Genomic DNA, 16,483 nt, shown 5'->3' with positions numbered 1-16,483 from the left:
CACTGGGCAGAACAGGAAGCTCATACTCTAGGGAAAATCCTTGCAGAGCTGGGGCTGGCAGCAGGAACCTCAGAGCCCTGTCCCCTGTGCAGTGGGAACACTGGTTAATGCAGGAGCCCTTGGAAAGTGCCCTGGCAGCAGACACCCATCTCCTCCCTTTTCCTCTCCCCCACCATGCCACGAGGCACTGCAGAGGGAAGTGGCTGCTTAGAGCTGTCACTATTTTTAAATCCCCCTCTTCATCATTTATGACTGTACTGTGACCTCCTAAATCCACCACCTAAGTGCAGTCCAGAATCAGTCCCTGGCTCCTGTGGTGGACATGTGGTGGTAGAGAGGGCACTGCTGGCCCACACCAACATGGGGACATCCCCATCTGGGCTGTGGGGTGAGGGGGAAGGGAGTCACTTCATCCCTTCGGGACTGCGAGCTTGGGGTCCAGCCACAGGCAGCCAGGAGAGTGACTCCCCTCTCGCTCCCCTGCCGTCCCCTCCCAATTCCTGCCCTTTAATAAGGCAATAAATTGCCATTTCTGGCAGGGATGAGGTTGGTCAGCATTTAGGAAGATTTCATTTCCAGTATTTGAAAAGGTGGTCGTTCTGACCCGACAGCCCTCCGTAGGGAGCACTTGGGTAATACCCAGGGCTTGATTTATGGTGTTAAATTGGCAGCCCAAGAACTGCTCCTGTAATTTATTACCCAGTCTTCACCAGAAAGCCTCTCTCTCTTTCTCACTCCTCCCCTCACCCACTCTTTCTCTCCTCCTCCTTATTTTTTTTTTTTTAAGAGGGAACAGCTGACAGCCGAAAGCTAAATCTAACATTTACACATGACTTCATTATCCCGCTAAAATAAATGACTCAAAGCGGTGAAACCCATCAAAACTGGAGCCTTGGCACTGGACATCAAAAGCGAGGGGCCTGATTCCCTCTCCCCCGTCACCCTGTCTCCTCTGTGACCACAGTTCAGTGTGTTTTCAGTATCTCACAGGGCCAACTCATCATGTGCCATATCCCGTCCTTAAGCACAGGCTTTTTTCCTGGGGTTGACTGCGCAGAGTGAGCTGTGCATGCAGCAGGTGTGTGGAGACAGCTCCAGGACAATCACAGCCTCTGGCACAGCAGGCACCAGCAGGTTGGGGTGGTTTGACCCCTGAATTTCTTGCCATCCTTGAAGTTTTTCTCACACATATTTGCCTGGATAAGAGGCCTGAGTATATATCAGGAAGCAAGAACAACATGGTGAGTTCTAGCAATATCCAGGAGATCATTCAAGTGTAGTGGAGAAAGTAATGGAAATGAGAAGGTGGAGAAGGCCAAGGGAAATGGAGGCAAAGGCAGGTTGTGTGGGAGAAAAGTGAGAGATGGATGAGGAAAGCTGTGGAGTGTTGGGTACGGGAAGTGGTGAGAAGGGAATAGAGGAAGGGCAGAGTGTGGCTAGCAGGCAGCCACTGGCCAGCTGAGACATCCACTCCTTGTGTTGTTCTTGGTTACCCACCATAGGGGGTTTGCCTCATGGCCACTCCTCGTTGCTCCCCTCTTTCTGTGGCTGGGAGAGGCCTCGTGGTGAGTTGGAATAGTAACCAGTTTGGGGGGACAATCCAGTGATTGCCTGTTTGGCCTTTGAATAAACAACATCCCAATGTTGGCACAGTGTTCAGGTCCATGGACACCAGCACAAGCACAAGCTAAAGGGCTGGGGAAAGGGCCAGCAGCCCATTTTGGCAGTAGAGCTGCTTTATGATAAGTCAGGGTCATCATGGAGTTGTGGCCTTAGAGAGAGAAGAGTTCTCCTCTGTGAAGGTGTTCTGCTGAGTGATCTCCTCCTGAGCATGGCCAGCTGACATAAAAGGTCCATCCCATGAGGTAATATGGGTCCTGCACCTGTTCAGCCTTCCCTGAAAGGGAGAACCAGTGCAGATGTTAAGAAACTGCACTGCTCCCAGCATGAGGATGGGGAGCACTGGAGGGATCACCAGCTCCTGACTCCAGGAACAGGACAGAAAAAATTCATCCAGGCAGGTTGATCCCAGCAGGAAGTGGCACAGGTGATGGCTTTTGGTCCCTTCCAGCTGCAGTAACTGTGAGTTGTTGAAGTTTGGCAACTGTAGTGACAATCACTACAGAGTTTGGTTTGCTGCTGAGCTGAGCTTGAATCAGTCTTCACCGAAAGCACCTAATGCCATCATGGAATTTGTAACTCCAAGAGGCACAGGAGCTGTTCCTGGCAGTGTGTCATGTCTTGGTGTGTGGTGGGAGCACCAGATGCTGTGGAAGGTCAGCTGGCTGCTACGGAGAGTAACGTGAGTAGAGGTGTCGTGTCAGAGCTGGGCACAGCTCAGCCCATGACATCATTATTATAGATGTGTGTGTAGCTAACGAGGCTCAAATTGCCCAGTCTGGCTTGTGTCTTTGTGCATTCAATCCATAAATGGATATCAGGCAGTGTTGTCCAAGAAGGCCCAACTTCCTTAGTTCTTCCTTTGCCCTCAAAGCTGACCCAGAGCACATCACCCTGGGGAGAAGTGGGGGGACAGTTTTCCATGTGCAGCCCTGGAGGAGCAGTGGTTTCCTGCAGTCTTTCATCCAGTGTTCTCACTCCAGAGGGAGAGGTCTGCGCTGGCTGGGGGTGCCAGCTGACGATGCCCTCTGGCCTCCTGCCGCCGTCTCTGCCCTCTGCTCTGGGGCTGAGGTGACCCTGACCAGCCCTTCCCTGGCGTCCCATCCCCGGACATCAGGCTCCTCATGCTCCCCCCGGGCCGGGAGCTCAAAGCCCAAGCTGCAACACCACTCAGCTTTCATAATCAAATAATCCCCATGTTTATGCCTTGCTGACTGACAGTGCTGCCCCTGACATACCATTATCGGGAATTTACATTCCTGCAGGAACTGCGAAATCCCTGACTCCTGAATCCAGAGCTTTCCTGTGGCACCAGAGGGAGAGGAAATAATCTGTGATCTTGAAGCTTTCAGACCACTGAAGTAAACCCTCTTCCCTCCCTTTGTTTGGTTTAGCACTTTGCAGACTCCCACAAGGGGATTCTTGGTTTCTTACGGGTTTATTTTGTTTTGTCTTAATGTGTTGTGCTTTTTTTCCTCACTCTTGTAGTCAGTCTTGTCAGTCCTTTTTGGCTGTTTACCTCCTGAAGACTTGGGAAATCAGTAAAGGGAGGGCTGTCCTCATCACTCAGGGGCAGGAAGGTGCTGGGGGGTCTCACCAGGGTTCCAGGTGGGGCCAGCTGGAGCTGGCCAGGATCGTATGGTGGTGGTGACAATCTAGCTGGGGTAGACTGTCCCCAGGGCACACAAGCTACTCCAGTGCATCAGACCTGAGGTCTTGGTGCTGTGAAATGGTAGCTATACCCAGAACTTTGGGAAAAACAGAGCTTCTCTTCACTTGGACCAAGACAATGTCTTAGGCGATGGGTCTTGTCACAAGACAGAGCTGGTGGCAGAATGCAAAGTCCTGACTCCTGGTCTCCCCTGTGGCTTGCCCACACTGCTCTGTTCCCATCTGTGTCCCCTCCAGGAAGGCTCACCTGATCCTGAGGAGACTGGAGAAGGTCAGCAGCCACTGCTCGACGCTGCTGCGCAGTGCCTACATCCAGAGCCGCACCGAGACCATGCCCTACCTGTTCTGCCGCAGCGAGGAGGTGCGGCCGCCCGGCATGGTCTGGTACAGCATCCTAAAGGACACCAAAGTCACCTGCGAGGAGAAGATGGTCTCCATGCTGCGCAACACCTACGGGGAGTCCAAGGGGCGGTGAGGGAAGGAGCAGGCCTGGAGCTGTGGGAGGCAAAGGGACTCCGAGGAGTCGAGGACTCGTGATGTGCTGAGTGGCTGGTGGGGTTTGGGGTCGGGTGATGTTCAGAGGGGGTGGAAGGGGACAGCGAGGCCAAACAGGACTTTCTCACACAGACAGCAGAGAAACAAGAAACGAGCAAGCTGGACTTTAATTTCTTTTCTTTTCCATTTTTTTTTTTTCTTTTTTTTTTTTTTTTAATTTTTCAAGAGCGAAAAAAAAAGAGGGGAAAAAAAAAAAAAGAAATTACCTAATTTGACTCAGCATAAAAGCCTCTCCTTTTTAATCTTTTCTTACTGAATTTCCTGGACTACACCCTCCAAAACCCTGGGAGGAGAAGATACCCACTCGAGGCCAGGGCCAGGCAGAGGGGAGCAGGGTGATCCCCTCCCTGCCTGCCCTGCCTGCCCTGCCAGCGGGCAGCAGCTGTGGGGGCGAGGGGCCCCGGTGCCGTGGTGGCCGAGGACGCCAGGAGGAGGTGGCGTGGGTGGCCGGTGACACCAGCGAGGGTCCCGGGGGCGGGACGCTGCAGGCAAGCTGGGCTTTTGTACCGCTCCGAGTGGGCGGGGTGGCTCCGAGTGCAGCCTTCGTTCGCAAGGCTCCCGGCAGCTTGTTCTGTGCATTAAAGATTCATATTAAGTCCATCCTCGCTGCCTGCCTGGTGTTGTTCCTTCCTGACACGGTCTCACCTCTGCTTGGACTCCCCGTGGGGTTTCACTGCTGGGATGTGGCTGAGATGAGGGAGCCCAAGATGGATGCAGGGAAAGGAGGGAAAAGTGCAGCCTTTCGCACAGGGTCCTCCCCTCCTCAACACCCAGCGTAGCCACTGCTCCCGCTGGGAGATGGAAGCGTGTGGGAAAGCCCAAGAAGAAAGCCAGGGGCTAAAAAGACATGGAGAATCTGGTTTCTTTTACTGTCAGATGTGGGTTAGGCTGGCCCGGGCTCCCTGTGGGTAATGGATTTCTCAGCCTGGTAGCCAAACCAAAAAGTGCAGGAGGGTGAGAGGGGGAAAAAAATACAAAAATCAGATCAACTCAAAGCTGTTGCTTTTTCCTTTTTAAAGCAGAACAACGAACCTGGAGAGGGAAGAGAGAAGAGTGTGCGTTGAATGAATCAGTTCAGTCTGCCCAAAATAAATAGTTTTGTTTAGGTTTTCAGGTTAGTTAACTCTTTAACATCAAATCAAACAAACAGGAGGTGAATTTCAAAGCAAAAATGTTTGGAAACCAAACAACAGTGCAGAATTTGATGTGGAGAAGCTTCAGCCAAAGACCTGTTTCTTCTTGAGCTAAATATATTTGCCTGATTTGCACCCACTCAAATAATTCTGATTGTTCCTGCTGAACTGCCCTTTTTTTTCCCCCTCTTTGGTTATGTCTCTTCATTTGAGCCACATTCATGAGCTTTGGGAAGGACTCCAGCACCTGGTCAAAGTCCTGCTGAAGTTCACAGAAAGCTTTGCCGTGATACTGCAGCCTGTAAGACAAGCTCCAAAGCATTGCAGGTTGCCTGAGGTCTTAATTTTTAAGCTAAATCCCTTTTTCTGATGGAGAGAGAGAGGAGGATGACACAGAGCTCTGGGCTATGGCCTGTGTGTCACTGACGGTTGTACCACACTGAAAACAAAGACCAAGGGGGGACCACGACACCACCATGTGTTAAAATCTGAGTATCCAGCGCTGCTGCTGCCTCTTCACCATCCCTTTTCTCTTTGGAGGTGACTGGTGGCCTTGGAGTTTGCTTGTGGGGACGAAGTAGATGACCGTGATTTGTTGCAGTCAGAGGAAGAATTTGCATTTGCCTGGTTGGAGCTGCAACAACACACAGCAAAAGCCTTGAAATGCCAATGTGGTGGTGCCCAGGCAGTGCCCAGACTGGTGTCAGACCAGCTGCCCGTTTCATGGACTGCCAGGACACAGTGTGTGCACTTCAGGGGGGTGAAAAAACCCCAAAATCCCTCTTTGGAGCCACTGATGCTGAGTGGCTGGGACTGATGTGCACTTCTGAGTATAAGAAAGATCTAAAGTCATTGGAGAATGTCCAAAGCAGGGGCACAGAGAAGGTGAAGGATGGAAGTCATACAAGGAGAGGCTGAGGTCACTTCATTTGTTCAGCGTAGAGAAAAGGAGACTGAGGGGAAATCATATCACATTTTGCAGCTTCCTCACAAGGGCCAATGGAGGTGCAGGCACTGATCTCTCCTCTCTGGTGACCAGTGACAGCTGCTGAAGGAATGGCATGAATATGTGTCAGGGCAGGCTCAGGCTGCAGAGCAGGGAAAGGTTCTTCCCCCAGAGGGTGCTGGGCACTGCCCAGGCTCCCCAGGGAATGGGCACGGCCCCGAGGCTGCCAGAGCTCCAGGAGCCTTTGGACAGCGCTGCCAGGGATGCCCAGGGTGGGGTTGTTGGGGGGTCTGTGCACGGACAGGAGTTGGGCTCTGGTCCTTTTGGGTCCCTTCCCACTCAGGATAGTCCATGATTCTGTGACTATGACCATCCCCTCCTGGCATCTGCAGAGCAGGCAGTGCCTCCTCTGCCTGTAGGACAGCACACAGCACAGGCCAAGGCTGCCAGGACCAGCAGCAGCCGCAGGGAGCTTGGCTGGTCCACCCTGTCCCTGCTGCTCACCGGGTGCAGCTCCAGGTGCTTTGAAGCTGACTTGTTTTCTCAAGACTCTGGCCCACAGCTGTGCCGTTCCCTGTGCTTTATAAACACAGGGGTTTATTTTGTTTTTGTTTGCTTGGCTCGGGAATGATTCATTTCTCTTGGAAGCCCCTTGCAGGGCACGGCGATGGGGAGCAGCTCTGTGGTCTCGCTGCGGGCAAGAGCCAGCGTTGGCCAACCTGAGGGACAACTTGCCTGTGTTTCCTGTAAGTGACTGGACTGGAGATGTGACAGGGATAATGCTGCCCCTGGGATTCTCCTCCATTGTGAGTGTGGTGCTAGGTGTTAGGAACGGGAGACGCCAGCCAAAATACAAGGCAGCTGCCTGGCTGGCTGCCCCTCAGCGTGTTTTTCTCCACCCTGACACTGCGAGCTCCCCCACAGTGGTGTTTTTTGCACCTGGGATGCCCATCCCTCACAGAGCTCCGGGGAAAGGACAGTGCTGTGGCATGGGGATGTTTTGTTGCAGATGGTGATGGAAAGGAGACCTTCAGCTCTTGTAGCCCTGACTGGAAACGTGGCAGGAGCAGCACAGGGACGGGCTGGTTGTCCCCTGGATCCACACTGCAGCTGTGTCCATTGCAGAGACTTAGTTTGCTTATTTTGGAAGGCTGCTGAGGAGCTTTGCTTTGCATTTGTGGTGAGACTGGCTGCTCGTGTGGGTACATGCACAGAGTGAGTTGTGTGTGAGCCTGTGTTAATATGTACAGAGCAGGTGGAAGAGTCTAGACTCTGGGCTGCAGGGTTTGATGGCCATTAACCTGTTGTGAAGCACACCTAGCTCCCAGATCAAAGCCAGGAGAGCCTCTGGCTGGTGATGCTACCCGGCACAGCTCACCCAAGCCAAACAAAACGGAGGAATCCGTCGAGGTTACACATCCTCCAGCACACAGCTGAAAGGAAGGGTCTGTATTTTCTCCCTGGAAACTTTGGAGAATGTAACCCTCTGGCTTTCAAGATAAACAGTTGTAGTCATAGCCCAGCAATGCTGGCAGATGGGCCTGTGCCCTGTAGTGTACACACACACACACAGACCCCTGCCACTCCTCTGACTCCCTCAGGGAAAACGGATCCCAGCTCCAAAGCAAATTGCTGCTGCCCCAGGAGCTGGTTCCTTTTGCCAGCCAATACCCTGACTTTGCTGTGCCTGGGCTTTGGCAGACCAGAGGTGATGCTGTCCTGGGTGGGAGAGCACCAAGGGGTGGATAAAACATGAAAAGCAAGTGGGGAGAGGGGCAAAAAGATGCCATCCTCCATATTTAATAGATAAACTACCCACATCCATTTGAAAAGCTGAAATTATTTCCCTAATGACTTTGCTGGGAAAGGTAATTGGCTTCAGTGGCTCCTGGATGGAGTGATCAGGTTTAGGATGAGTTAAGGTCAAAAAGAGAAACTTTCTCCATGTGTCTTTGCAGTAAGTGTGTGTGCAGGTAGCAGCATTGATAGAACAGCCATGGGTGCATCCTGCACAGCCTGGCCCTCCTTCCCCCCTCCATGCGCCCCAGCACCCCATAAACCCCAGCTCAGCATGGGGAGAGAGTTTCCCTGCAGAGAAACCTTTAACAAGCATTCACTGCCACTTCCAGCATCCTGTGAGAGCCCCACCAGGCACACGCCCTTCTGGAGGGCACCCCAAATCTGCCACTTGTCTGGCAGCTCAGAGCTGGTGACAGCTGCAGGTCCCCTCCCAGGGCCGCGTGGGGCTCTTCCCTCCGGGGAGCCTGAACAATCCCCATTGTCCCCACGGCCATTGTTCCCCCCCCCCCCCCCGCCCTGGGCCCGGCTGCAGCTGGCACGGCGCACAGAGGGGCCGATTGTTTGGGGTTTTGTGCTGCTGATGGCACACCACTTAGGGACAGCTTCTTCCCACGGCAGGGGCCTCTGGAGTCAAGTGCTGCATTTGCTCCTTTATTTATTGGTTTGGTTTCTGCTTTTCCCCTTCCCTTTCCCCTTCCCCTTCCCATTTCCTTTCCCATTTCCTTTCATTTCCTTTTATTTTCTTCTTTTCCTTGGTTGGATGGGACTCTGCTGAGGCTGGGGAAGAAGCCAAGGGAGTGCCAGTGGCTGTGCTGTGTGGGCAGCCCAGGTCCTCCCCATCCCAGGGGGTTCCTGGGGGGACAAAGCCTTACAGTGGCACTAATGCTTGGCCATGGCCCTGCCCTGTGGTGCCACAGATGACTCAGCAGCCTGCAAACTCACACCTTGTTGGCCCTGGGAGGATGTAAACCACACGTTGTACCTGCTGGGCCAGGGGCAGGATTAGCTGTCCAGAAGCTGAGCATCATGATGTGGGCACTGACGTGTGCACTGTGAGACACAAAGGACAAGGTTTCTGTTTTATTTTCCTAGGCACACATGGCCTGACTGCCTCCCTGACTGTTGGTGGTCATGATGTTAAACCAGGTCCATGGCTCACAGTGCCACCATGGCCAGGTGACATGGCCTGGGCAGCTCTGGCCTTGCCAGTGCCCCACACAGCACTGGGCTGGGGCTGGCGGGCACAAAAATCTGCCAACAGACTTGATCCTGGGCACCAGGAGCTGCCAGGGCTTCAAGGATTGGTTTGAACCACTACAATGTGCTCCAGCCTTGGGCATTTCCGATTGTGCTATGACGGTCAGGAGGCTTTAAGTGGCTGGGTGGAAAGGTTGAGCACTGCAGTGGTAATAAAGTGTGCAATAAAAAGAATTCCCTTTCCCTTCCCTGCATTTGCCCACCTCCCATCTCTCCAAGCCTCCTTAGCAGACACTGTGGCATGGATCCTCATAGAAACACAGCAGCAGCAGGGCTTGGGAAAACCCATGTTATTAGGGTGATATTTGGAAAAGGGCAGGTCTGTGTTACAAGGTGAGTGCCCAAAGACAGAGGTGGGTTTTGACATTCAGCCAGAACCATCCCCATATCTCAACTCTTTCATCAAAAATGCCAATGGACTTGAAGCATAAGTTGGTTCATCCTTATGGGCTGGATGAGGATAAAGGAGAGCAGCAGCGATGGTAGGTATGGGGCTCTTAGGTTTCTTTAAAAAAAATATGACTGGGAAAGTGATTTATAAATAAAACTGTGAGATAACATCTTAAAAGCAGGGCAAAGAGGGTGGCTACAAGGGATGATGTTGCTCTTTGGATTAGTTCTTCATTCATCATAAGCAAAATCATCCAAAAGTTGTGAATAACCTTTTATCTGAAAAAAAAAAAAAGAAAAAAAAATGGAAGTTTTTTTTAACCACTAACAATCCTCCCCAGGCCCAAGAGAAGTCAGCCAAAAGATTGTCAAGACCTTTAAACTATTTTGACACAGTATTGCCTCACTTGTACTTTTAAGAAATGAAGACCCTGGCCCTTTGGCTGCATTTTATCAGAGAACTTAGGCCAGTTGTTGACTTGAATGATGCAGACAGCTGTTATTCCAATTCAGGGCAGAGGGGAAAATCTGGGGCCATCACAGTGTTGTGGTAGTTAATGAGCAGCAAAAAGCAGAATTCTGGTCTCAGAACCACTCATTTTTCTTACCTTCCAGGTGCGTGTGCCTTAGAAACTGATAAACTGAGGAGCTGGAATGAAAAAGTGCAGAAAAAGGCAGTGCTAGACCAGAAAGGGTTTGCTGGGTTTGAGTGTTGTGTGAGAGCAAGTGAACCCATGGGCACACATCTGCCAGCCTGAACATTCATTTGATTTTCAGATGTTCTCGTTTACATGAAAAGGGTTTTTTTTTTCATCCTTGTGAGTAGTTTTCTTTATATTCCAGTCATCCTATTGAAGTTTTTTAAGCCTTTGTGTCTTTTTTACATGATTTTCTTTCTGCTGCTAACAGCTTCATTTTCCCATTACAGGATGATCTTTAGGGTCCCTTCCAACCCAAGCCATTCTGTGATTCTGTGATTGCCACAGTCACCAATGCCACGCCTGTCCGAGAAGCTGTGGCTTTGAGCCAGGAGAGGATTTTGCCATATGAATTCAGAGCAATTCCCTCAGCTTTCTTTAGTGATTGATCTCCAGACAAGATACGTAGCCTCGACATAGAAACTGTTGTTCTGCCTGTGCATTCCAATTGATCCTGGGATGGTTGTGCACGTGCAGGAGGAGTGGAGCTGAGCAGAGCCCAGCAGGAGAGAGCTGCCCGCTGTTTCCTGCCTTCAAGGCTGCTCCCATCTTCAGGTGTTTATTAATCCCTAATAGATAGTTCAACACACAGCCAATTGATCTGTGCATTGCTATAGACACAACCCCTTTAATCCCTCATTCCTGGGCCTTTTTATCGACAGCATGTGCTATTGATAGGTCTGTGTGTGACGCACTTATGCTCCATTAATAATGCATTGACCAAAGACAAGAATGGTATAGAAAACACAATGCATTCTTGCTCATGAGATTTCTGTCTCTCCCTGCTCAATATGTTGCAGTGGTTTCTCACAGGTAAAATGCTTTTTTTTCCCCCTAACTTATTTATGTCAAAGTAGGAAAAAAAAAATTCTCGTCCTTCAGTATATCGCTCTTACCACACACAAATTATTGGTGCACACCTCATGAGGCTTTGGTCTGGTGGGGAGACTGCAACCCTGGCTTCTCAGACCACTGGACACTGATTTATCTTTATCTGTCTGTTTTCTCATGTGTCCAAAGGCTCTGTGCATGGGGATGTTCAGCTCTCTGGCTGCACACAGTTTGCTTTCAGCCTTGCTTCCCTCCTAAATAATACCCCTAAGCCAAGGCAGGCTCTCACTGGGACTGGTTTTCTGGATGAACATGTTCTGCATGTGATGAAGAAGGTAAGCAGAATGTGGACAACTTGATTTTCAAGCTCTCTCACACCAAAACCTCCACCAACCTGCCTGGAGAGAAACAGGACCTGAACCCCCTTGGCAGAGCCAAACCCACTGGAGGCAGAATGGGCTTCACGGGGCCCTGGGCAGCGCTGCCTCCCTCCACCCACAGGCAAAACACAGTGGTTTTCAACCCCCCAAAAGCCCCAAAAGCAAAGAGCTGGAGCAGATGGGCAGGATGTTGTGCAGCTGTGCAGCCAGATGTGGGACCCCACAGCCACTCACTGACCACTCTGGGTACCCCCATGGGTGTTGCTCAGGAACAGCTCGACCGAAAGCAAAGGAGACGTGGCAAGAGCGAGGGGTCCAGTTCAGAACTCTTTAATACAAGCTTATATTGTTTGTGTTTCTGATTCTCTGTTCTCCCAGCATCTGGGGACATTAACCCTCAAATGTGTGTGAGCATGTGTATGAAGATATATACAAAATCACACAGTTAAATATTTAAGCATACAAGGTATTATATATTTATATAATATAGAACTTTAGGGTATAGGAATCAACAATGGCAAAATATTTCTGATGAATCTGACATAACTTTTTTTTTTTTTTTTTTTTTTTTTTGGAGTGAAACATGACCTGTTTTTGAAAGACCAGAGGAAGTTGTTGCTTATTCAAAGAAAGAGAAAAAGCTGTATAAAGAAATTCTGTGAAAATGATTTAAAAAACATCATGAACCAAAAAAGGACAACTGTTAAAAACTGTATTGAAAAAAAAATAAATTAGATGAACAATTGTGTAAATATAAATTAAAAAAGATGACAATCTTAATAAATAAGCTTTACTATTTACATCTTTATATATTGCTTGGAGACTTAAATTAGATCCGTTAAAAACAAACGAACGCAAAATAAAACCCAAAATTGGAGCAGCAAACGTACAGGCGTGAGGTACAGAATTAAGGGTTGAACTGTATTTTGCTTGTTTCTTTTTTTTTTTTTTCTTTTCTTTTCTCTTTTATACAGTAGACCAGTAGAATTCTTGTGAAAATAGATCCTCAGCACTTCATTGGAGTATTGGTTGACGTGGCTTCCAAAAGGTGCCAAGAAAGATTCCATAATAATAATAATAATAATAACCATAATAATCATAATAATTATAATAAAAAGATACAATATGATACATAAATATGGAAGAGCAGTTGGTAATATGAATACATTTTTCTCTAGACGAGATCACAGTTTTATTTGTAAATATTACACTGATATATATATAATATTACACATATAATATTATATATATATCATATATATATTTATATATATATTTATATATATAGTACGGCTCAATCCTGCTCCCAGTGGAGTCAACAACAACAAAAACCTGTGTTGACTTGATGGGAGCAAAATTCAGCCTCTCATCTGCGGACAGGTACGTAATTACAGAGGCCGTACAATGCAAACTCCACAATGGTTCCAATTCCCTCTTGAATTGCTGGTGAAATGTTTCATTTAAAGCCCTGGTTCTTTGCACTCAGAAGATGGAAACTGGTGGTTGAATGTGGCCTCACCAAAAGAAGGAAAAAACCAAAAGACTAAAATCTAAGCCAGAGTGGGAACCAAAGACAACTTGGACTCATTAGCTCCGCATCTCGACCCAACAGGACTAAAACCACCAACAAGTAGCACCAAGACTCCTCATCAAACACCTGAAGCCAACCCAAGCTCTTGAGTGTGGCCTCAGAGGAAGTGATTCTCATTCCTAATGAATCTTGGATGTGTAGATCCGGTGAAAAGGGGAAAACTCATTTTGCCAAACGAAGACAGAAACAAAACATTAAGCCTCACTTTGCTCCTGCTAAAAGGAACGGGGGGGGGTTTGAACCCCCCAGGTGGCAGGAACAGCCCAGCACCAAATCCCTATTGCCCAAATTGACTGTAGCTCCAAGGAAATACATCTTGGGCCACCTGGGCCTGCTCCTGCTGATGTTCTGCTCATGCTCCCTCTGAACTCAGTGGTCAAGGTCCTCCAGGGAAATGGGACTGTTCTTGGGGCTTCAGTATGCCCAGCATATAAGGTCACCTGGAGGCAGGAGTGCTGCTGCACCCTCAGCAGGGAGATGGCCTTCCCCAGAGGATGGGATAACATGGAAAAAACGTAAACCAGATCCGCTCAGCTGCACCACTGAGACCAAAATGGGGCCCACAACCATAAAGATATCTAGAGACATCTAGAGCTGGGCATGTGGTCCTCTCCCAGTGATATGAACATGCCCATCAGCTCTCACTGGGGCCTACAGGGATTGGGCAGGGGAGGAGGACAAGATGCTGCCAAAAGGCTGGGAATTTCCATGGCATCCAAAACAGCTCAAAGGCCAGACTTGCAACTCTGAAACCCCTTTGGGCATCCCAGCCTTGGCTGACTTCACCCCATGCCCTCCTGTCTTCTAGCTCAGCCTCAAATGGGCACAGCGGGCTGGATTGAGGGAAAGGGGGTGGTCAGCACTCCACTTCCCCAAAATGGGAATCACCTGTCTGCTCAGGTAGCAGCTTTCTCCTTCCCCCTTCACTCCCAGTCTCTCGCAGCTCTCCGGGATTCAGACTGTGCAGTGCTTCTGAGTGCAGTAATTAGAGCACAGTGAAATACTGGTTAAATGCGTATGTACAGTTGGATAACATAAAAAATAAGCACAAATACACACTTAAAAAAATAATCTGGAAAAAAAAAATAATAACAAACTCCACCCCCTCCCTCCCCCCACAAACAACAATATTCCAGGGGATAACCCCTTAGCCTTAGTTCCTGGACTTATCACAACACACGAAGAAAACAAAACCAGACAATGTTATAAAACCTCACGGTACTTCTAGGGAAATCTACACTTAGTATCTAGCTCTCTACTCAGCTGGCAGAATAGGTGTTTTCCTTTCAAACACACAAAAATAGGCTTTGCTCTTCTTGTATTTGGATTATGCGGGTTTTCTTTTCTTTTTCTTTTCTCCATTTTTATGGGTTTTTGTTGCTCTCTTTATTTCTCTCCTATTCCTCTCGGTAAAGCCTCACATGTTATTTTTTTTCCCCACTTGAATCACTTGCAGCAAGAAACTTTTGTTTGCTATGGGGCTTTCTTTTATCTCTCTGGTTTTTTTTTTCCCTTTTTTTTTTTTTTTTTTCTTAGACACAGGTAAAACCTAGAACAAACCGACAGTTACAACCAAGTGAAAATGAAACTGGAAGGGAGGTAGCTGGAACCCGATTCCAAGAATCCTCTGGTGCCATCCTCCTTTCTCAGCCTGGGGGGGACAGCGGGAGATGCAAGAAAAGCAGGAGGACACCAGCTCAGCCTGTCTGCGAGAGAGTGGGGAGGGAGAGGGGTAGCAGCTGATTGAAGATTCCCACCCCACCATGCACCATTCACTGCTTTCTGCTCCAGCTTTCCCTCCTGCTGGCCGTGGACATCCCCCACAGCCTGGTGGCCCCACATAAGGTGCAGCCCTGGCTCACTATCCGTGACAGAGAAGATCTTGGCACTAATGTGAACTGGACTTGATGAGCAGCTAAATTTCACCAGCATGAGCACTCTCTTCTCTTCCCTCAAACTTCTGGTCCTGTGCCACTGGCTCAGAGGGTGGAGGTGGTGGCTGATGTCCCATTCACCTTCCACCCACTGACCACCACAGTCAGGGAGAGTCTTTCCTAGGACTCCACTGGGCATTTGAGTCCCATACAGTGGTAGATGGTGTGAGGATCCAGCTGGCCTTGCCCAAGGTTGGGAGCACAAGGGGACAAGACCTGAGCCTGTGTCCATTCCCCACAGGTCCCCTCTCAGCATCTCCCTGGGTACAGCACCTGAAAATGCAGAGGGGATTTGCCCTAATGGAAAAAAAAACAACAAAAAAAAACAACCCCAATAAAACCAACCAAACAAAAAAAACCCAAACAAACAAAAATAACAACCAAAAAAACCCAAACCATTGCATTTATGACTCAGAGCAGAACCTTTTTCCACTCCTGATCCCATCAGCTCTACTGGAGGAGATGGACAGTGCCAAGATAGTAGTTAAAAAAATAAATGAAATAGCAGCATGGAAAGCCTGCCGGTGGGAAAGGGAGCTGGGGCACACCAGGACTGCAGGAGGGGAGCTGAGGAGTGAGGCTGTGCTGGTGAGAAGCCACTGTCTCCCTTGAGCTGAGGTCTCCAGCTCAGCAAGCAGGAGCTGGCCCTGGCTGGCCAGAGGGGCTCAGCTGGCCTTGAGCTCCTGTGAGCCCACAGCAGCAAATGGCAATAACGTCTGTACAGACCTGTCTCTCCTGGGCACTGTCCAAGTGGGAAAATCAGGTGGGAAATCTCCTCCATGCTGAGCTCTGCACTGGGAAGGGCATTTTCCGGATGCACTCAGGAGATGAACTGAGGCTCCCTGACGGGATGAAACCCAGGTGGGATGGAGAGGGGGGGCCAAGACGCCTCAGGTATTGAGGACATGAAATGTTGTCAGTCTGAGAGGCTTTTGGGGTTGTGAGCTCTTCTGGTAGGCTGGGTGGCACACAAACAAACTGCCAACAAAACAGGGCAGGGCAAAGGGACCAGAAGGAAGAAGCAAACTTTGCACAGTTATTTACTTCCCATATTCATCAGAAGGCAAGGGGGAAAAGTGGAAGCTTATGGCACTCTTCTCTAAGCTGGGGGATGTTCAGTCTAACTCCACAGCAGGAACTCTGATCCCACTGCACCTCCCTTTCCAGAACACCCCTGCACAGAGGGGGCAGAGCCATCCACACAGCTCCCATGGCCAGGCCTTCTCTAGGAATAGCTGGAGCTTCACAACAGAGAGTTCCTCACCTTCTTAATGGCAATCACCTCTCCAGGCCTCTACTTTAGTTCTTGTGATTCTTCCCTGGTTCATTCCAGTAGTAAAAACCCCAACAGTGGGTAACAAGAACCTGGCTCTTTGCACCTATTATTCTATAATTTTTCCATTTCTAGTTCTCCAAATAATTTTACATCCATCTCTATGAGCTAAATGACCCCTTCCCTTACCCTTCTGCCTTGCTCCAGTGCCTGAAGTGGGAGTTGGAAAAACATTTTTCTCTTTACCCAGTAGATTGTGCAAGTCACAACAGTCCCAAGGAACAAACAAACTTAACACTGGGAAGGATGCTCTTTTGGATGTGCGTTCTTCCTAGCAGGAGCTTGGAGCAGCAGACACATGCCCAAGCCACACTGGAAAGATCTCTGCGACTTCCCTGGGATGG

The 16,483-nt window shown here is 49.4% G+C and overlaps 1 protein-coding gene across 2 annotated transcripts in view; it reads left to right on the top strand.

Annotated features, from left to right (window-relative positions):
• The window catches only part of ASTN2 (astrotactin 2), a 318,226-nt gene extending 314,178 nt beyond the window's left edge, over positions 1 to 4,048 (top strand). For both annotated transcript variants that reach the window (XM_066201587.1, XM_066201588.1), the window contains exon 23: positions 3,529 to 4,048. In XM_066201587.1, coding sequence (XP_066057684.1) covers positions 3,529 to 3,766 — 238 coding nt within the window. In that variant the 3' untranslated portion in view covers positions 3,767 to 4,048. The remainder of the gene's footprint in view (positions 1 to 3,528) is intronic.
• Positions 4,049 to 16,483: the final 12,435 nt, after the last annotated feature.

This window comes from Chamaea fasciata, unplaced genomic scaffold (genome assembly GCF_029207755.1).
Source record: "Chamaea fasciata isolate MVZ Bird 193981 ecotype frontalis unplaced genomic scaffold, bChaFas1.0.hap1 SCAF_20, whole genome shotgun sequence".
In the NCBI taxonomy this organism is placed as follows: Eukaryota; Metazoa; Chordata; class Aves; order Passeriformes; family Sylviidae; genus Chamaea; species Chamaea fasciata.
The sequence above is the reverse complement of the archived record's forward strand: the minus strand, read 5'-3'. Positions and strand labels throughout refer to the sequence as shown.